General features: G+C 35.5%; 1 protein-coding gene across 5 annotated transcripts in view; it reads right to left on the bottom strand.

Annotated features, from left to right (window-relative positions):
- The window catches only part of Rbpms (RNA binding protein, mRNA processing factor), a 168,461-nt gene that overhangs the window by 83,295 nt on the left and 62,893 nt on the right, over positions 1–22,273 (bottom strand). For all 5 annotated transcript variants that reach the window (XR_003303069.2, XM_077792569.1, XM_026414048.2 and 2 more), the window contains exons 2-4: positions 14,630–14,707; positions 11,856–11,894; positions 10,573–10,635 (exon numbers count right to left, since the gene is read on the bottom strand). Coding sequence is in view for 4 of the 5 variants with exons in the window: in XM_077792569.1 (XP_077648695.1) it covers positions 10,573–10,635; positions 11,856–11,894; positions 14,630–14,707 (180 nt within the window). In the remaining variant the exon portion in view is untranslated. The remainder of the gene's footprint in view (positions 1–10,572; positions 10,636–11,855; positions 11,895–14,629; positions 14,708–22,273) is intronic.

Below are 22,273 nucleotides of genomic sequence, written 5' to 3'. Positions count from 1 at the left end.
ATGCTAGGTGAGCACTCTACCACTGGGCCACAATACCAGCCCCAGGCTTGAGAATATTAAGGACAAAAGTGCAACCATGTTTCCCCCAAAGATTGCCAATGAAGGGCAGGCGAATCAACTGACCATTAAGCATAAGTCAGTGTTCAGAAACCAATGGAATTTGGGATTCCAAAGAAATTATTTTTAAAATATTCTGTAGAAAGGGTAAAAACCAGAATTCTGTAAAGGTTTTTACCACCATTAGTCATCAACATATTAACCAATTATCGAATATGAATAGTTGTAAAAATATCCATTTCTTTAATTTGATTTTCTTACTGTTTCAGGTAGGGATTATCAACAGCATACTGAGGGGACGAAAACTGAGAATTAAAGAGTCCCAAGTCAGTAAGTCGCGGTACCTGGATTTAAACCAAGTTGAGATAGATATGCGATGATCAATTTCAGAGGGACATAAGATTAAGAATTATTAAAAAAACAAAGCAAAACTGTTTATCAAGAAACTCTGGGGCTGTATGTGTCATGCATTAAGCCCTGACTTCAATTCCTAGTACCACAAAAAATAAAATTGATTTCCTTGATGCCCTCTTATCCTCAGTTTTGAGATTTAGTATCTTTTTATAGCTGTAAACTCACTAATGACCCTAATGTTAAGCACAAACACATAAACTACTTTAATATATCAAATACACAGGGTGTTTTTAGTATCACTAAATTAACATGAAAAAAATTTTTAAATATAGCTTTGAGTATGCTTTCAGAATCTGGTGGACATCCTTAGAGGTAAATCAACAGGGCATGAAAGATTTTAAAAAATCAATATCTTCTTGTGGTAGTTAGCCAGGCTATCCCTACACACCTAAAAGCCTTTCTTCCATTAGTTCTGGTAGTTTTTTAGCATTCTAACGTGTGTAAACAGCCAGATTCTCTTTCATAATCAGTGTGTTTGCCATTTTCATACAGATATATCTGTTTTTCCTTCTATGCAATGAATGGTTTTATTTGGACATCATTACATTTGCCTTTAAGTAAATACCATAACTCTATGAAAAATTACACAGCAATATTTCAGGTTGGTTCTATTTTTAATTACTACTTTTGAAAGTCTATGTAGAAATAATGCTTTTATATTTTGCATAAATATACTTTGTTTGCTCCTGTGTTATAACTTCACACTTGAGAATATGATGTGTATTCCTTTCCATCTAAACATAGAAAATTTCATATTTTATATGCCACAATGATTCGTATACAGCTGGGGCTGTATATCAGTGGTACAGTGTGTGCCTCACACTGTGAGGCACTGGGTTCGATCTTCAGCACCACATAAAACTAAATAAAGATATTGTGTCCACCTACAACTAAAAAATATTTTTTAGAAAATTTATTCCTAGTGGCTTGGGAGGGCAGGAGGATCTGCAAGGTCAAAGCCAGCCTCAGCAACTCAGTGAGGCCCTAAGCAACTCAGTGAGACCCAGCCTCTAAATAAAACACAAAAAAGGGCTGGGGATGTGGCTCAGTTGTTAAGCACCCCTGGGTTTAGTACCCTGTACATCTGTGTATTTTTTTTTTTTTTTTTTTTGGATGGTGGTGCTGGGGATCAAACCCAGGGCATCATGTGTGGTAGGCAAACACTCTATCACTGAGCCACATCCCCACTATGACTGATGTCTTGTATGGCAAATAAAGTAAAAGATGGGTTAAAAAACTCAAAATGAAAGAGAACCATGGGCTGCCAGTTTAAAGCAGGAATTTTCCACCCAACTGCTATTCTGCAGAAATTATTCTTCTTAATTTTAAAATATTAATCTTAAAAATTCACTTATCACACAATGTCTGGCAAAACAAAACAAAACAAACCCGCTTAGATCCTTTTTGCAATGTTGAGGTTACTCAAAACATTACCGTAGTTTTCAAAATGTTTTCTATTAAAACACTAAATTTTAAAAGAAAGATTTTAGTCTACAAATGAATACAAGACAAGCCTTTTTTTTCCCCCAGATCTGGCATTAAACAGTTTAGTAATATTCATTAGAATTCAATTTTATATCTTATTCTTCCTGATCTTGTATTTTTAAGACATTTTTTCATATTCTAGAAACTTTTAGTCTCTCAACCTACTTACATTATACCTAAAAAAATCTTTACTAAGTGTTGGGGGTTTAAATCAGTAGTAGAATGTGAGGCCCTGGAGGTTGGATCCCTAACATCAAATAGATAAATAAATAATCAAAGAGCTGGAGATGAAGCTCAGTGGTAAAGCACCCCTGGATTCAATCCCCAGTATCCACACCCCACAAAAAAGTATTTATAAAATGCCTATAAAAATTTTAAGAAAAGCTTAAAATTAATTACAAAGGAAGAAAATACTTCATATTAGATATACTATCCTATCTGAGTATAATAATTGAAAAATGTCCTGTCAAAATACATTATTCTACTTTGTCGGGGATAAATCTCATCCTACTCCCTAAGATTTAAAAATATTCTAATACATTCCATATACAGGGATCCACATAGATTATCCTCATAGATTACTGAAACATTAAGTCACTTTTAGACTACTGAAACATTAAGTCAGTGTTAGAAGGAAGCTCTGTGGCCCTTAGCCATTGTGATGGTGTGATCATTCACTAAAAAGGTAGAACAAAAACAGTGATTTAAAGCTCTAAAATGTGCTGCTCCAGAAACATCAGTGATGTGGATGGCCTGCAGAATCATAAGGTTTTGATTCCAAAAGTGGCTTGATATTTAGCAAAATATAAACAAAAGTTATTTTCTCTTTGCACTCTGTTTCATAGATAATGACTTTATTTTATGCCTATAATACAAGGAAATTTGTTTCTTATCATTTTCTGAAATATCTAAAGAACCATGGAAAAGTACAAGATCAAATGAGTACAATGATCAAAATGTTGTTCAAACAATTTTAAACAAGTAGATCTTTTAAAAAAGGCCACAGGAAAATCTGAGAAGTTTCACATAGCCATGTTATAACTGATTAACTGTTTTACCTAGAGAAGAGATGGATGGACTTGAGATCTTCACATATACCTCACATTGGAATATACATAAGTTTATAAGTGAGACCCTGTGGTTCTTTCTGCTCATTTCCTCAGGGAAAGGACTATTCCTAACATTTCTGGCTAGTTTTCCATCTTCAAACTTAACTTAGAATTCCTTTTACTAATGTTATACTTTCTAGTTTCCTACTAAATGCTTAATGATTCACTTCCTCTTCTTTAGGCAAAGACTAATTGGGAATTTAAGAAAGTCTGCATACCTAAAAATAAAATACATCTTCATTTGTTTATTTTTCAGTACAACTTTTAAATCATGCAGTAATAGCATCCAAAAACAACCCCAAAATGCAGGGCAATTATAAGGAGATCAGAGAAAAGAAAAAAAGAATATTTGGACAAATCTTAGTACTACATAATCACATGCTGGACACTTGTTATCTAGTGTTTTTTGTTTTTTAAATTATATTTGGGCTATGAGTCAATTTTGGTGGTTTGCTTTTTGTGCTAAACCAATTTTCAACTGGGGTAGGGAAACAGCTAAATTAAGCCCCTAAGTGTGTAGACATGTTGAAAAAAAAAGAGGATTCAACAGCCCCATATCACGGGCCTAATCCCCAACCTTGTGACGTCAAATAGTTGCCTTAAAAGTTTGTACTTAAGAGCAGTTATAAACAGATTTAACAGATAAACACTAGATCAGACTCATGATCTCATCTGGCAGTCCTGCATATTTCCCATCCAAAAGTCCCAGCTGGGTTCTCACTGATTGGGCCTCTTCAACTTTGAGCAATAGACTTAAGAGAAACATAGGGAGAAAATTTAAAAACTGATAAGAAACATACTGACATGGGACCTAGTGAGGGGAGGAGGGCTGAGATAGGCCATCTGGATACTTATATTTTTGAAAAGTTTTGTTTAGTAGAAATAATTCACCTAATTCACAAGCTGTATAAATATTAAGATCAAAAGTCCTAACTTGCACAAGCTGTCAGGAAAAACTGAGATACAGGAAACAGACAGGCGTGTGTCTAACCAGAGCCAAAAGGTCTCTGCAGGGCCAGTGCCTCCCTCCACTTCCCTGCTATCCCTCTGCACTCAAGAGTGTGTTCCAGGACTGGATGGCTCCATCTTTTGGCTAAGAAAGTAAATATGTTAATGATATAGGCTACCTTTAGACTAGTGGCAAATATGTGTTCTTACAGATTTCCCTTTGACACTTTGAAAGTGAATAAGATACCCATTTCAAAGATGAGAACTCCAGCACAAGACTAACCAATTGTTCTCAACTGTTCAGAAATTTGGTAGTCTGAGAACTCAAGTTATTCAACATAAATTATGTACAAGGCTGGAATCATTGTTGTATAAGTAATTGCAGTGTTAACCACAGTGCAGGAATTTATAAAGATTAAAAAAGTTTTCCTGATGATAGCAGTTGGTTTCTTCAACATTTGACACTACCCAGTGTTTTTTTTTTTTTTTTTTTCCTTTTGGCACTGGGGATGAAACCCAGGGAGATTTTTATCTCTAAGCTACATCTCCAGTCCTTTTTTATTTTGAGATAGGACTTCACTAAGTTGATAGCCTATCCTTGAATTTGTGATCCTCCTGCCTCAGCTTTTCCAATTGCTAGGATTAAAGATGTGTGTCACCATGCCCAGCTAAAGTGCTTTCTATTTCTAATACATCTTTTCTTACAAATTATTAAAAGTTTTTCTAATTTTTTTTGCTACACTGCTGAACCGATAAATTTCTTCAAAAACCAAGACACAGTTATATAGTTATATATTATATTAAAATTAAGAGGAATTGAATATAAGTATACAATGAATATATGTTCAGTTATATATGTAAATTAATATAGATACATATTGAATATATGTATATATACATGCATATATATATTTTTACACACACATATATCCTCTTAATTCTTTTATTTATTATAAAGTCTTCTTCGCTTTGGAAGTTAAAGGATGGCCACCCTTTTCCTCTTCACAACAAAACTGTTTTTCACTTCTTTATCCCAAACTCTGTTTAGGTCTTGAAAAAATACCTTTCCTTTACATCTAATGTTATTAAATGAATAATCCATGTGTCTGTCTACTTATTAATAGATAAAACAAACTGTTAAGAGTAACACAATTCTATTAAATCAGAACTGCCATCACAGAAATGTTACTAATCTGTGTTAAATATTTTAAATCACATAGGATTCCAAAAGAAATCAAATTTACCATTGAAATTAGTCAGATACTATTTATCAAGAACAACTTTAGGGGCAGGGGTTGTAGGTCAGTCAGTGGTAGAGCACTTGCCTTGTACACATTTGATCCTCAGCACCACATAAAAATAAATAAATTAATTAAAGATGTGTGTCCCTCTACAACTAAAATAGAGAAAGAAAAAAAGAACTTTACACCTTTAGAATAGTTGTAAAATTTAAAATAAAAAATAACAGATACTGATGAGGATATGAAGAAATTGGAACCTTCATACAATAATGGTGAGTTGTAAAATGGTGCCACCGTTATGAAAATCAGTTTGGCAGATATTTTTTTTTAATTTTTATTTTTTAGTTGTAGATGGACACAATATCTTTTTCTTTCTTTTTTTTTTTTTGGATTTTTAACACATTTGCTTCTTTATTTCAAAATACAATATCTTTATTTGTTTATTTTTATGTGGTGCTGGGGATGGAACCCAGGGCCTCACTCATGCAAGGCAAGCGCTCTACCACTGAGCTACAACCCCAGCCCTTGGCAGTTATTTAAAAAACTGAAGATACATTTGCCATAAGGAATGGAACAGACACTTCATAGAATAAATATAATCTGTCAACAAATACACGAAAAAATGTTTAGCATCTCTAGCAATTACAGAAATGCAAATTAAAACTACACTAAAGTTGGGCGCAGTGGCACATGTCTGTAATTCCAACAGCATGGGAGACTGAGACAGGAGGATCGAGAGTTCAAAGCTAGCCTCAGCAATGGTGAGGTGCTAAGCTCATTTAGGCCATGTCTCTAAATAAAATACAAAATAGGGCTGGGGATGTGGCTGAATAATTGAGTGCCCCGCTGAGTTCAATCCTCAATACAGGAAAAAAAAAAACTGCACTGAGATTTCATCTCACACCAGTCAGAATGACAATTATCAAGAATACAAGTAATAAATGATGGTGAGGATGTGGGGGGAAAGGTACACTCATACATTGCTGGTTGGACTGCAAAGTGGTGCAACTACTTTGGAAAGCGGTATGGAGATTCCTCAGAAAACTTTGAATGGAACCTCCATTTGACCCAGTTACCCCATTCTTTGGAATACACCCAAAGGACTTAAAGTCAGCATACTACAGTGACATAGACATATCAATGTTTATAGCAGCTCAATTCACAATAGCTAAGCTATGAAACCAGCCTAGATTCCCTACAACAGATGAATGGATAAATAAAACGTGGTACATATACACAATGGAAAACTACTCAGCCATAAAGAGAAATGAAATTATGGCATTTGCCAGTAAATGAACAGAACTGGAGACTATCAAGCTAAATGAAATAAACCAACCCCCCAAAAAAACCAAAGGCTGAATATTCTCTCTGATATGTGGATGCTAACTGAAAGCATGGGAGGGTGGGGAAGAGAAAAAAGTGCATTGGATTAGAAAAAGAGGAATGAAGGTAAGGGAGAAAGGATGGGAGTAGACAAGACAGTAGAATGAATCGGATGACCAGTGTTAACTCCACATCATGTACAACTACAAGAATGGGAAGTTATATTCCATGTATGTATAATATGTCAAAATATATTCTGCTCTCATATATAACTTCAGAACAAGTAAAAAATTTAAAAATATATATACTTAATTACTGTATGACCCAAAAATTCCACTTGTGGAATTTTTGTGCCCAAAAAGAACTGAAAAGAGAGACTCAAGATAGTTATATGCCAATATTCACTGCAGTAACACAATAGTCAAAAGGTAGAAAAACTGGCCATCAATAGACAAATGAATAGACAAAATATGTACATCTATACAATGGATTATTCCGTTGTAGAAAGACAGAACATTAATCATAATTAATGCTACACATGTACAACCCTCATAGTGAATATTCAAAGAAAAAGCCAGAAACAATAGGATAAATATTTCAATATTTAGAATAGACAGATTCATAGAGACATAAAGTAGATCAGAGGTTACCAGGGACTTGGGGGAAGGGAGAATGAGAGATAATATTTGATGGCTATGATGTTCTGCTTGGGTTAATGAAAATATTTTAGAAATACATAGTGATGATTACACAATATGGTGCACATGCATTTGTATACTTTGAAATTGTTACAATGGCTAATTTTTACAATTAAAAAATACAACAGAATTGGACATTATTACCCTGTGTGCATATATGATTACATGACCTGTGTAACTCTATATCATGTATAACCAGACAAATAAGAAGTTATACTCCATTTATGTAAGACGTGTCAAATGCATTCTACTGGGCTGGGGATATAGCTTAGTTGGCAGAGTGCTTGCCTTGCATGCACAGGGCCCTGGGTTCAATCCCTAACACTGCCCAAAAAAAAAAAAAAAAAAAAGTATTTTATTGTCATGTATAACTAATTAGAACAAATAAAAGTATATTAAAAATTTTTTAAAGAACAAAAAAATACAACAAAACCACTGAATTTTAACTTTATATGTGTGAATTGTATCTCAATAAAGTTTTTTTTTTTGTTAAAATAGAAATTAAAGATCACTTAGAACAATGAGTATAATTGAGAGCAAGGCAAACTACTTACTAGCCTAAGCAATTTATAGTTATAAAGGTAATATGTAGTCATGTATATAGTTTGATTATATCAGACTTCTCTAGTTCTGATATAACAATTTATAGTAGAGTCCAAGGTAATATCTACTTAATAACAATAGGGAAGGAGAGATATCAAACGAATGACATGTATATAAAGAGTCCACAATTTAAGTACTTTAGATGAGCAATTTCTAATACCACTGTTATAGAGCAACTATAAGTAGCAATCAAACTTAACTCTGCTAATCTGAAGTGTTAACTACAAATCATTCTTATTTGTTAAAACAAGATTTCTACTGGGCAACAATGGCAATTAAGGAGTCCTGCCAGTTGACAAAAATATCCAGGTGGTGTAGTCCCACATCTGCTCAGGGTCTTTATCCTTACATCTGCTCTTCTTCCTCTTTCTTTTTAAAATCTCCACAAACCAGAATTTTTTTACTATATTGGCTAACTTCAGATGTTACTGTATTTGATTTGCCTTTCAAAATTATAAACAAATTAAAAATATAATAGGGTTCTTTAGATTATCAGTTTCCTCTTTCATTAGCATGGAAATTAAAGAACTGACTATGGAAATTAGGTATGTGTCACATTATGAATGGGTCAGATATTTTGCTGTCAAGTTAAAGAATAGGTGAGGTTTCCAATCATGTGGATTAATGAGATTATGGATAACCTAAAGGGAAGTATATGTTTGTGTAACCCCCTAATAAAAATTCAGTATTGCCATTTAATCTAACCTATATGTCTTTCCAAAAGATGATCACACTGATTAAAGCACAGTCTGAAAATGGCAGAAAATAAATGGTTTAAAAATCAGTCATTTTGGGAAAAGACTATAACATTGAAGGGATTTCTAAGGCACACAAGACCACAAATAAATCACACACAAAAGTTTTATGATGTCAAGAAACATTTTGGCCAGGAACTCAGTAAATACCCAATATGCACAGGTCTATCCTGAGAAGCTGAAAGCCTGGGCTCATTACAATACAGGTAAATATGAGGACCTCCCCTTAGACTCAAAACAGAACCAGACCTATTCTTTTTCAGGTTCTTCCCAAGTAGTATTAAAGATTAGGGGACAGTACACTGGTAATTATAAAGTTTGCTACCAAGGAGAAGAGAGAGCTGAGAAAAATAACCTATAACCAAAACTGAAGACCAGTAAAGCAGGGATCTGGAGCCACTGGCCTAGGGGCAAACCAGCTTTAACACCTCTATTTCTGATGATAACCCTCAAGCACCAAGAAAAGATGGTAATTATGTTTGTTGTATTTAATTTAGCATGTAAAGGAAGGAAACATGGTTTTATTCTATTATCATTTAAACATTAAAACAATAAACTTCAGTATTTAAAAAAAATCAATTTACCCCTTAAGGAAACGAGGGAATGTTGCCTTTATAGATGACAGGTCACTGCAAAAGTCTACTTTATACACACACACCAAAAATAAAGCAAGGCAAGGGGAGCCCATTCTATGATGGGGATTCAACTACTATTACTTCCTTTATGAGAATAAGGAAAAAAATATTTCTGCATTTAGAAAGATGGTCACCTGGTTAGAATAAAGGAAAACACTGCATAAATCACAAAATGTGCACCTCACACACACACTTTTGCAGAGCTGGGGATTGAACCCAAAGCTTCACACATGCTAGGCATGTGCTCTACTAAGGCAGTTATTCTGATTAAAGGTCATCTATCCAAAAAGATTCTGGAATCCTAAAACATTCCTGAGTGCTTTACATGAAAAATAATCTGTTTCTTTTGAGAGTACACATTTTTTTTTTCAAAGTCAAAAAACACAATAGCTATTATGCTGAGTAAACAGACTCACATAAAGGCTTTCCCTTGGGCCTCTAAGTCATCAGAGTATCATATCAGGTATCCAAGCTACCCTCTTCCCGTGGTCTGCTCAGAGAAGCAGCTGGTGGGAGCATCTGCAAGTACCACAACATTACAGAGAGCAGCCCCAAGTTTTCAGAAGACTAAGAATGGTACTTCTATTGTAACCAGTAGAGTATTCACTTGCCTTTTAGGAAGCACCCTGTATGCTCCACTGCTTTCATCTACACTTAATTCATATCTCCTTAGGTCAACTGCCTGGAACATGCTGGAGCCAGACCTGAGGCTCCTCACTTGAGGACCAGACTTCAACAACTGAAAGTAAATTCTGCTTCTTTCCACCTTTTCTTGGCAGAGCTCCCATAAGTTGTTTTGCTTTTCAAAATACCAAAGAAAGGAAATGTTTTCTAAAACAATGCTGGTAAAAGCTACAAAACATATGGCAAACAAGATGCCTACAAACCAAATGTGTACGGTATCTTTACTCAATACAAATGACTAAGATTTTATGCAAAATGTCTTTTGGGCAAGTCTTAGATACAAATTTTTTTTTCAATCAAAATAAAAACTGTGATTTGTTTTTTAAATAACAACAGAAGTCACATACCTAAAAGGGAAACCTCATAATATAAAAAAAAAAAAAAATCCAAGATTCTGATCTCTTTTTGACATAGACGTTTAGGGTATAATGATGACCCTTGCACATCTGATCACAATTCATTGAGAAAATTCGTTAGAGGACTCATCACATAAATGAATCCCTCCATGTTAGATTGAGCAGTCACATTCCTTCCCTTTAATTTCCAATCCAAAGAAGTTTTATTAACTTCCCACCAAGTCTAAGGAAACCACTATGATTATAACATTAGCATATACTTACATTCAAAGCATTCTTTGCAGCTTCTGCTTCAGAGCGACTGTCAAAGCTGACAAAACCTACAGGCTGAGGAAAGAGAAAGAGAAATACAAAGAAAAAAAGTCAGGTAATATCTTTTTCTGGGGTCAAGGTTGATGTCAATTGAAAAGCTAAGATAAAGAAATGACCACAAGCGACAGGTAGAAGTAAGAATAAGACCCAAAGAATCATGACTCAGTGGTATAGCCACATTTCTAACATGAATCAAAGGGATGGTCAGTAAGGGTGGTTCTTCAAGAGCACAGCTGGGGATTTAAATCATTAAAAAACAAAACTAAACTAAAAACCTTAGAGGTGATTGGATGATGAGCAGGAGTAAATAAAGGGATAGAGACAATTTGGAGTTGAAGAGGCTCTACTTTCTTAAATTGAATTCACTGTATTTCAGTTTCTTCATCTTTTAAAATGGAAAGAGAATAGAATCACCACCAATGACACAGTGGTTAAGCCCTATACTCTTACTGCATGACCAAAATTACAAAGTGAGCATGCATGTCTATCTCAAATCCCTAGGGATGCCTTCAAAAAAAAAAAAAAAATCCTGTATTATAGGCATAAACCACACTGTAGGTGGGAGCCATAATCCCTTTGGACTCTATTTTAACAGCCAAGCAAGTTACATGCAATGTAGCTTATTTCAGATGAACCAGAGAGACAAAAGTGATTGAGAGGCAAGAATGCCAAGTATTTGGCTTAAAAAAGAGAAAGCAAGCAACCAAGCAAGCAAGCATATAGCTAATCTCCAAGAAACTTGTAGGAACTGCCAGGCCACTGAATACCAGCTCCATTCTGTATCTTCTGTGCTCCATTCTCAATTAGGGACTCTGCCTGAGTTATTAGGGGTTTGAGGAACAGCATGATTCTTCACTATCGGATATTCATATCACTTGTAAAAGTTTACCCATTTAACCTCTTAAAAGAAATGGAAAAAAATTGGGAGTACAAGTGAATTTGGTTGATATTTAATCATTTTATTTGAACATACAAATCAGCCTTAATATAACTATGTTGGAGGCATCATTTTTGCCACATTTTGGGACAATCCCAAATATCCTAGCTAGAAGACTATAGAACTACACATTATCTTCCTACGCAAATCCTAATAGAGCTCACCCTTAATTTTAAAGCAATAGTAACCACAACAAAAATCAAATCCTAACTGGAATTAAAAAAGAGTGTTAAACCCCATTTAATACTCTGGAGAAAGTAAAAAAGTCATCATTTATACAGAAGTTTGAAATTCTTACCTGCTTAGATGTAAGCTTTATAAGAGAGCCCTCATAGCCCTGGAAATAAGAAGAACCAAGTTTAGCCCTCAAAATGAATATGGGTGGGGAGAATGTAATACCATCTAGCTAGTAAACATGACCCTCTATGACTATCTAGCTTTTTGCACAAATGCAGTTGGGAAAGCAAATTACAGACACATAACCCCACACACCCCTATTTTATTACTTGGGGTCCAAAAGAAATCATGTAGTTATCTATGTTTTCCTCTTTTCTATTTTTTCCATGAAATTATGCAATATAGGGTAATGGGAATGTTTGTCAACAACAGATCTTTGTCTTCTTAGACTCGGTAAGGATAGGGATTTCATAAAACTAGGAGAGGGAAGAGAGTAAATTTAATAATAAGAAGTTTAGAGCATGTTTAATTTGGTCATACATTTGCTAATAAAATAATAATAATGAAACACTTAAGCATACAATTTATTGATCAAAACCTCAGACGACCATAAAAGGCTGAACAGACAGTGATACTGCATTTTGTTGCATTCTGCTTATTTAATGAAGTAGCTGGTTTCCATAATGCTGGGACATGCAAAACCTCCCTCTGGGGTTTCTATTCCAGCTCATTCCTAAGGAAGATGGAAACATCCCCTAACTTTTCCACTACCTCTCTTCTCCCTTCCCCCAACTAGTTCCTCAGGATAAGAGTAAGAAAGTGTGTTCATTTCTGGAAATAATCAATAACTAGTGGCTTTCTCTGATGGATGACAGAAAAAAACACCACTTGACATGATTGACCACTAAAAACATCAGTGCAAAGACAGATTTGTAGACTAGGGTCAGCCTCCAGGGACTTTAATTAAAAGAGGGCTGTTAGTAATGTACCAAGGTCCTAACTTTAGCATTGGGGTTTTTGGACAGGATTTTAGGATTGATTCATCCTCACATCTTTCCAGCACAAAACCTGGTTACCAATTAGCTACTATAAACATTCTACCTCCAAGGCCTTGAGCTCTTCTGGACAGAAAGGTCATGATTCACAGTCCTGCCTCTTTCTTTTTTCAAGGTAGGCTCTCTCCTAAAAAACCTGGAGGCTTAAACAGTCCCAAGGTCTCAGAAGCAAAGGACAAATGGATATTTCATTCAAGTAAAACATCACTGGCAGGGAAATACCATGCTCTGAAACCACAAAGAACTGTATAATATCATAGTTTAAAACAGGACTGGCAGTCAAATGCCTGCCTCTTTGGTCCTGCCATTTATTATGTGTGCAAACTTGAGCATAATATATAGTTAACTGTTCCAAGTTTCATTTTCATCATTTGAAACAATGGGGCTAAGCCACCTTAAGGAACTGTGGTAATAATGAAATGAGATAATAATACATCTAAGGGCTTTGTTGGCCAAATCTTCCTCTTATACATACAAACATAACAATATTTTGTCGGTTAAGAAGATCAACTAGGGGCTGAGGATATGGCTCAACTAGTAGTGCACTCGCCTAGTATGCATGAGGCACTGGGTTCGATCCTCAGCATCACATTAAAAAAATAAAATAAAGATATTGTGTCCACCTAAAGCTAAAAAATAAATTTAAAAAAAAGAAGAAGATCAACTAGCTTTAAAAGTCACAGAAATGGCTCTTTTTATACAACTGTGATCCTGTATATGAAACTCTAGGAATTCCATAAAGTTGACACTCTCTTCATAATACCTTCTCCTCCTTTCCCATTTCCTATCAGCCAGTCTTGAATTACCCTTCCTGTTTCCCTCTGTGCTGTCATCATTACTACTTCATTCTGCAGTTGGCTATTAGAATGCAGTGAGGTCTATCACCACATGGTGTCTTCTTGGCATACAACCTAGACTCTAATCTTTCCTCCTAAGCTGAATCCTGTCCAACATGTCCTGCCTCAATCAGGATGGATCTTTAATCAGAAACCAAGACTGTCTATTGCCTATCATAAGGGTGACCCGACAGGTGTTGTAGCTGACATATCCACAATGACCAGCTCAGAGCTCCTGGACATAGGCCCTGAATTCATGAAGCCTTCAAGGCCCATATTCTGATAAGTTCTAGTTTCCTCCTATCCTCCAAAAGCCAGCATGGTTATTTCAGCTTTAGTCCAATTTCCTATTAAGTTTTCATTCCCAGTAATGTTAAATATCTCTAAAGTAACTTTATTTCCACAGTCAGGAAGGACAGGTGATTGCATTAAATATTTCACTAAACACAGAGAAAGATTCCTCTTAATTTATACACAGCTTTCTGCAAAATTTGGTTTGAAATTTAGAACTTTTGCCAGGGAAAAAATAATAGTGTTCAAAAAAGACCATTTTTAAATGTCTCCTTATCAAGAATACTATTCCAACTAATAAGGAAGCAACTGACAGGGTTTGATTTACCTTATTGCATTTGAAATATAAATAGGTAGTATGTAATTTATAACCTTTTCATTGTCTATAGTTAGCCTCAATTGGAGTAGAACAAACAGGGGAGATTACATGGAATAGAGACCCCTGGGGCCAGATGTATATTTACATCAGTAAGAGACCTCTCTAGCTAGATGAGTCGTTGGAGGCCAAAAGGCAGTTTCAGTCTATCTTCCTAGGTGAGACTGTGCATGAAAACTCAGTTGTTAACTCTCTTTTACTCATTAACCTTTTTGAAAACATCTCTTTACAAGGTGCTCTCTCAAACATTTTTTCTTCCTCCAAAAAGCCCTTTCAAAGCATGGAAAACACAGCCTTTTTGTATCCTTCTACAATTTCTGAAAGATATAAAAGGTACCTTAAATGGTCTGAAAAGCAGATAGAGCTCCCGAGGTTTGATATCGAGAGGGAGACCGCTGACAAATAGGGTCCGAACCTAGAAAAATAAATTTAAGAAGTGAGTAAAGGTGTGGACACAAGCCACAAGATAGCTGTCACCTGAAATTTCAAAAATATTTCCCCAATTATTCATGGCTCCTACCAAATCCATGCTCTTTCCATGATACAATGAATACTGTAATGTGGAGATGCCATTAAGCTCTTATAGTTATTTCTACTTGGATTTCTCAATGAATTATATCTAGCTGATTTAAAATTATAAATTGACTTCCCATTCTCCAACCAACTACTTCCCAGTTCTAAAATCAGAGAAGGAGGTTTGTGTTTCCTTATAATTTAAGCACTAGCTTAAGAAAAATACAAAATGAGTACGGTAAATCTACCACTCCTGTGCTCTAACCATATGACCACATAAGGAACTTCAAAACTAAAACCTGAAACACTTTATTTCTCCTGCTTGTCCTGTCACTGCTTCCCTCAATGATGTTAATTACAATAATTTTAAGAAATATAAAAGTATAATAAATATGTCAAACACATCCAAGTAGTTGCTACAGTGTGTAATTTTGCATCTGCTCAGTTCTATTCCCAATATATTCTTCTATGGTACCACCAGTATGTATGTCTACTACGTACAAGGTAACTACTAGGTGCCGTTGACAAAACTCATTCAAGACATATATGTAAATATGCATGGTTCAAGGTGCCCAGTACAAACTATGTGCTTAGTGTCCACCAACATACAGAATATAAATGACACTGAGAATGAGAAAGCATATTAGCATCTGAATGTGAATTTAAAGCACTGGTGGGATTTTAACCAGATGGAGACAAAGGTGAGGTGAGGATGGGTAAGAATCACAGGCAGAAAAAGTATTAATCAAGATAATGATGTGGGGGACAGTACAGTGTGTTCTGCGGGCAGGGTGGGCCAAAACTGAACAGGAATTTGTAACTTTTTCATGATCTACAACAGAAATTACTGTTTCATGTGTACTTAAAACAGATTTGTGTTTGCCGTTGTTGGGTGGAAACTTAGGTCAAACCACAGGGCATATCAAAAGCCTAGGAAACCGATCTTGATTCAATAGGCAAGGAATAGCCATTGATTATCCCTATTTTTTATTCTACCCAGGTAATACAATATGATTAAGTTCTTCATTAGGTTATCTATCATGTCATTACTTAAAGAAAAATTCAATGCTCAACTGTTAACCACCCATAAATATAAAAGATTTTTCCTCGGTGAGAAATAGAACATTTCCTAGGTTTCTGACACTTTCCACTGATTCTGATTGTACAGAAGCACAAACTAGCAAGCAAGATCCTTTTATTAACCTAGAATAGTATACAACAAAATGTCAGGTCATTTGTATACAGGTATTTAATAAACACTATTATGATACAATAGTGCCAGAATTCTAATTTATTATTTATATTTCAAGCAGATATTTTTACATAATTGATATACAATGAACTATATACATCTTGAAAGTATACAATTTAAGTTTTGACACATATAACCTGAGAAACCATCACAATTAATACACTACCAAGAGTTGTCTCACATCCCTTTAATCCTTCTTCCCATCCTGGCCCACCATCTCCCATTCTTAGGCAAGCACTAATCTGGTTTCTGATGCTGAAGATTACTATGTATGTTCTGAAAGTCTACACGAATGGCACCACAGACTATGTACCCATTGTCTGGATTCTTTCACCCATCCACGTTGTCAAATGTATCCAAGTCTGTTCCTTTGTCGCTGAGTGGTATTCTGTTATATGGATATCACAGTTTATCTATGTACCTGTTGACAGACATTCAATTTCTTTCTAGTTTTTGGCTTTTGTAAATAAAATGGCTATCAGTATTCACATACAAGTCTTCATATGGATGTATACATCTTTTTTTTTTTTTTGGTGCTGGAAATTGAATCCAGGGCTTGTGCATGTAAGGCAAGCACTCTACCAACTAAGATATATTCCCAGCTTTGTATACATCATTTTTGTATAAATACCTAGAAGCAGAATGGGTATATATGGTAGGTATAAGCTCAGATTCAAGGCCAGCGTGGACAAACTAGCAAGACCCTGTCTTAAAACTAAAATATTAAATTAAATTTAAAAGGGATCTGGGGGCTGGGGATGTGGCTCAAGCAGTAGCGCGCTTGCCTGGCATGCATGCAGCCCAGGTTCGATCCTCAGCACCACATACAAACAAATATGTTGTGTCTGCCGAAAACTAAAAAATAAATATTAAAAATTCATTCTCTCTCTCTCTCTTTTTTTAAAAAAAGGGGGGGGGCTGGGGAATGTAGCTCAGTGGTAAAGGATCCCTGGATTAAATCCTCAGTATCAAAAACAAAACATCAAAAATTACTGTTTCATATGCACTTAAAACAGATATGTGTTTTGCTGTTGTTGGGTAGAAGAGACTATACATATCAACTCATTGTTCCAAGTTTTTCATATAGTTTCCTTCCTTCTCTAGCTATCTTTGACACAGATAAAGAAAGGTCCTGGGAAGAGTCTTTATCAAGGTTGCTAAAGCTGACAAATGCAAAAGACACTGACCATGAGGGAATCTTGCTATACAGTGTGCCCACTGTTCCAATCAGAAAAGCCAGGACAGATAGGGATTCCCACCTCCCATTCATTCAGATTCTGCAGAGTGTCCACTACCTTCCTGATGTTGCCAGGTACTGCCTAGATTACAGAGATTTGAACAGAAGTAACATGATAAGCAAATCCTGTATTCTAAATGCTGGGGCACCATTTGTTTAGAAGCTTAGCTGAGGTATGTGGCAGGTATCAATTAGGACCTGAGGAGTTTGCCTAGTAAATGAACTATCATTTATAACATTATTCTAAAAAAAAAAAAAGTTCTCTAGAAATCAGGGGATTATCAATAAAAGTTTCCTATGTTGTATGATAGAATACTTTTCATCCAATAAAAATATGCTCAAGTAAAAAGTACATGTAGTTCAACTCTATTCTGCAAAGCAGCTGACATGTATTTGGAGAGGGGAAAAATGCTTTTTATGATATATAAGTGTTTATATCGGTTAGCCCTGAGTAGTAGAATCGTGATTTTAATAGTTTTTATTGGCTTATTCATGGTTTCTGCTTTTAATAAACATGCATAAGATATTGTAAGTTTATTTTGTTAGGTTTAGAACTGCCTTGATTTTATTTCCTGAGGAAACCAGCAAAAAAAAAAAAAAAAGTCTACATTTTTACCAATATAAATTGTAAAGTTTATGGAGGAAATTTTCTTATATAAATATTCTAGAATGAGATGTGAGAGTTTTTATCCTAAAGTCTCAATAAAAAACTGCTACTCCCCAGGCATGGTGACACAGGCCTGTAAGCCCAGCAACTCTGAAAGGTGAAAATAGGAGGACTGTAAGTTCAAGACAACTCAGCAAGACCCTGTTTAAAAAAAAAAAAAAAAGAAAGAAAAAACTGGAAATGTAGCTCAATGGTAGAGTACCCACCCCCTGGGTCCAATCCCCAGTACAAAAGGAAGGAAAGGAAAAAGAAAAAATTGTTGTACCTTTGAGAAGGGGGCAGGAGGGGTGGGTGTGTGTGAGACTCCCGGTAAGCCTAAGTTTGTAAATCAACTATAGACACCCAAGAGGCTCAAAGCCAACACTACTTTATCACATTGGAAACAACTAAAAAGGTTTGCATTTCATTTAAACATGGACAAAACCCACATTTCTTAGACTCTAACCAAGTTCACTATTGTCTTAGGAACCTGTCAGAATTATCACCACATTAAGAATATTCCCTCCTCCGACAGAACAGCTAAACTGACAAGGGGAAATAATTCTCAAATATTCAGATTATGTATTTGAGTCCAACTAAAGGTTACTTAAATCCAAGTCATAATGTACTTGGAATCCTTTCTAGATAGTCTCAGACTAGGAAACAATCAGGTTTTAAAAAAGAATGGGAAAGATAATTCTTAAATATCTCATTTGTTTTTCTATGACAACTGGTGTATAGAGTCACAGGGATATTTGGAAACATTTCTCACTTCTATAATCATTTATTTATTTATTTTAGTTGTAATTGGGCCCAACACATTTATTTATTTGTTTGTTTGTTTATTTTATGTGGTGGTGAGGATTGAACCCAGTGCCTTACACATGCTAGGCAAGTGCTGAGCCACAACCCCAGCCCCTCACTTCCTTACTCTTACCACCACTTTTGATCTGAGTGACTACCTACTAATGCAATTCTGAGTTTTGATTTTTCTAAGTCTATGGAAATCACGAAGATAGGATTCTTGCTTGCAGAGAACTTGCCATCACTAAAGGAAACGGAATATGGATGTGATCATCTGTAGTAACAGAAAGTTTATCAGCTCAGTCATAAAGTAACTAATTAGAACCCAAAGAGTGATCTAAAAGTGTCATACTGAAAATCTATTCACCCTGAAATAGATAATGCTAAATGAACTTTGTTGCTGGTGAAATCATTATATCTAGGACAGCAATGTCTATGGACACAGATGTGCCTGGCACTATGCCTTTAGCATTGCAGATGTTTACTTTATAAAACACATGGGAAAACACATTTCTTGGTCAAGGACACAGCATGCCTCATAGAAGTTCAAGAGCTGAAGCTGCTGACAGCTATATCCCAAAGGGACTCTAATGGATTTTGTAGATGTACCTCCAGTCTCATTTTTGCCATTTTCTGTTGGTAAACTAAGGGCTGCCCTAGATAATGATGTGACTAACAATAAAATTCATTTAGCATTATTTACTTCATGGGGAATAGATTTTTATTTTAATGTGATACTTTTAGATCACTCTTTGGGTTCTAATTAGTTATATTTGACTCAGCTAATAAACTTTCTGTTATTGCAGACAGTCATATGCAGAACAAAAGAATAAATGCTTGTAAGAATTGTCTTGTGCTGGACATAAGAACAAGGGAGTTTTGGTTCAGTCATTATCTAGCATTACTGCAGAGGCCACAGTTATTAAATGTGACTGTCAGCTCACCAGGAAAGACAAGTCACATTTCCATAATTGACTTCTCATTTAACCGGCTTTAATGCAATAAGGAAAGTTGTTTGTCCATCTTGAGTTTTCCTGCATAGAAAGGCCAAAAACAGACCATGAAATGGAAAAAGGCCCTGTCTTTAACAAAGAACATGCTTATCTTGTTGGAAATCTAGACATGAAAGGGAAGCAGGCAGAATGCTTAATTTCAGTACACAGCACAGAATTATCACACATACTTTTCAACCAGTGGTCACATCTGATGAACAGTGTCCAAAGATTGTGGATGTTTTCTGTGTATGCTTTAGTTTAGTAGTTTTTCTTTTTCTTTCTTTTTTTTTTTTTGGTACAGATGATTGAACACAGGGACACTCTACCACTGAAGTATATACCCACTTTTCATTTTTTATTTTGATACAAGGTCTCAATAAGTTGTTTAGGCTGGCCTCAAACTTGTGATCCTCCTGCCTCAGCCTCCTGTGTTGCTGGTATTCCAGGTGTGTGCCATAATACGCAAGTTGGTTTTAGTTGTTTATAAAAAGGTTTCATGGATCATATCTGGCTATGGAAGGAAGCAATTTCTTACTTTCTAAAGACCCATGAACCTTCCAATGAGTAAAACCCATGGTGGTATGTCTGTCCACCTATCCCTCTGCAAACTTTCTCTCAATTTATCATATTCATACAAATGTGGACTCTAAAAGCAGCTTTCAAAGGTGCTGTATATTTGAATCATTCTTTTAGAAATACAAGTGGATCCACAGCTAAAATTTTTCTCAGGGAGTTTTAGAGTGTAAAGGTTCTTTTTGTGTAGCAATCCTAGACACAGAGTGTACAATCCTGGCTGATTTAGGAATCTACAGAATGTCAATGCATAGCCATGGGAGATGTAAGTATTTGCTTGCCAATAGTTCTAGGGATGACATGACAAACACGATGAATTAACCACATGTCCTAGTTAAGCAGCATCCATGACATCAAATGAAAACTTATGACAAACAGGCAGACGAGATTAGTATTTTTTGGTGGGGGGAGGGGTGCCAGGGATTGCACTCAGGGGCACTCAACCATTGAGCCACATCCCCAGCCCTATTTTGTATATTATATGGAGACAGAGTCTCACTGAGTTGTTTAGCACCTCGCTTTTGCTGGTGTTGAACTCATGATCTTCCTGCCTCAGCCCCTCCAGCACAAAAATAATATTTTGAGAGACAGAAATCTAGAAGAGGAAAAAGAAAATTAAGACCACAAAAAATCAGAATCAAGGGAGAAAAAATAAAGGCATAAACAAAGAGATAAAAAAGAAATAGATAACGAAGACTATGTTAACCCATTTATAATGACAGTAACCAATATATGATTAGTAGTAAAATCACATTTCAATTCATGGTAATTTAAACATCCTTATAAGTCCATGTGAACTAACAAATATTTTTTTAAAAAAATATAAACTCATCATCAACTTGCACATTTAAAATGGTGATTAGATTTCTAAATTAACATGGGACGGGGCTCATAATTATTAAGCGAAAGGGAAAACATCAGAAATTGCTCATAGTCCTGGACTGGGGATACAGCTAGTATCAGAGTACTTGCCTAACTTGTGCAAGGACCTGGGTTTAATTCCCAGTACTACAAAAGCAATTGCCCATATTCCCAATTTAATTATTTTAGTGTTTTTGTAAGTTAGTATATGCTCAATGCTCAAGGGGGAAAAAGAAGACAGTGAAGGAGTATATTCCAAGTTACTTATATGTTAATAGTAGAAAAAAGGTAGAATTATCAAAACTTTTAGTTTGTGTTTATAATTTTGGCATTTATATATTTATTAGCATGTTTCTTTAAAAATGAGAGAAACAATAACAAAAACAACTCAACACAAGCCTAAATGTATCTTCTTCATTTGAAAATATAAATATTGGCTCCTTCCTATCCAACATCTATTCTTAGAAATTTTCTCAATTTTCTACCTGTCCTTGACTCATAGGGACACAAGTTTGTCCTTGAGCTATCAAAAGGCAACATGGACATAACTTACTTCACATTTTAATTCTGACCACAAGCCAGTGCTTGTTTGTTTATATAAATATTTTAGTTGTAGATGGACACAATACTTTTATTTATTTTTATGTGGTGCTGAGAATCAAACCCAGTGCCTCACATGTACTAGGTAAGTGCTTTACCAATGAGCCACAACCCCAGCCCACAAGGCAGTGTTTCTTAAGACTCACCTCTAAAAAAGAACAACCTAACAGCCTGGTGCAGTGGCATATGCCTGTAATACCAGTGGCTTGGGAAACGGAGGCAGGAGGATTGTGAATTCAAAGCCAGCCTCAGCAAAAGTGAGATGCTGAGCAATTCAGTGAGATCCTGTCTCTAAATAAAATACAAAATAGAGCTGGGGATGTGGCTCAGTGGTCGAGTGCCCCTGAGTTCAATCTCTGGTACCAAAAACCAACCAACCAACCAAACAAAACACCTAACCAAAGAAGTGTGCTAATGACTCAAAACTAAGGCCGTAGGAACAGAACCATCCTGTTGTCAGCCAACAGGTATTTTTGCTTTGTGACAACCCAACTTCCCAC

The sequence above is a fragment of the Urocitellus parryii genome, chromosome 14 (assembly GCF_045843805.1).
Source record: "Urocitellus parryii isolate mUroPar1 chromosome 14, mUroPar1.hap1, whole genome shotgun sequence".
Classification (NCBI taxonomy): domain Eukaryota; kingdom Metazoa; phylum Chordata; class Mammalia; order Rodentia; family Sciuridae; genus Urocitellus; species Urocitellus parryii.
Note: the sequence above shows the minus strand (reverse complement) of the source record. Positions and strands in the feature narration are given on the sequence as shown.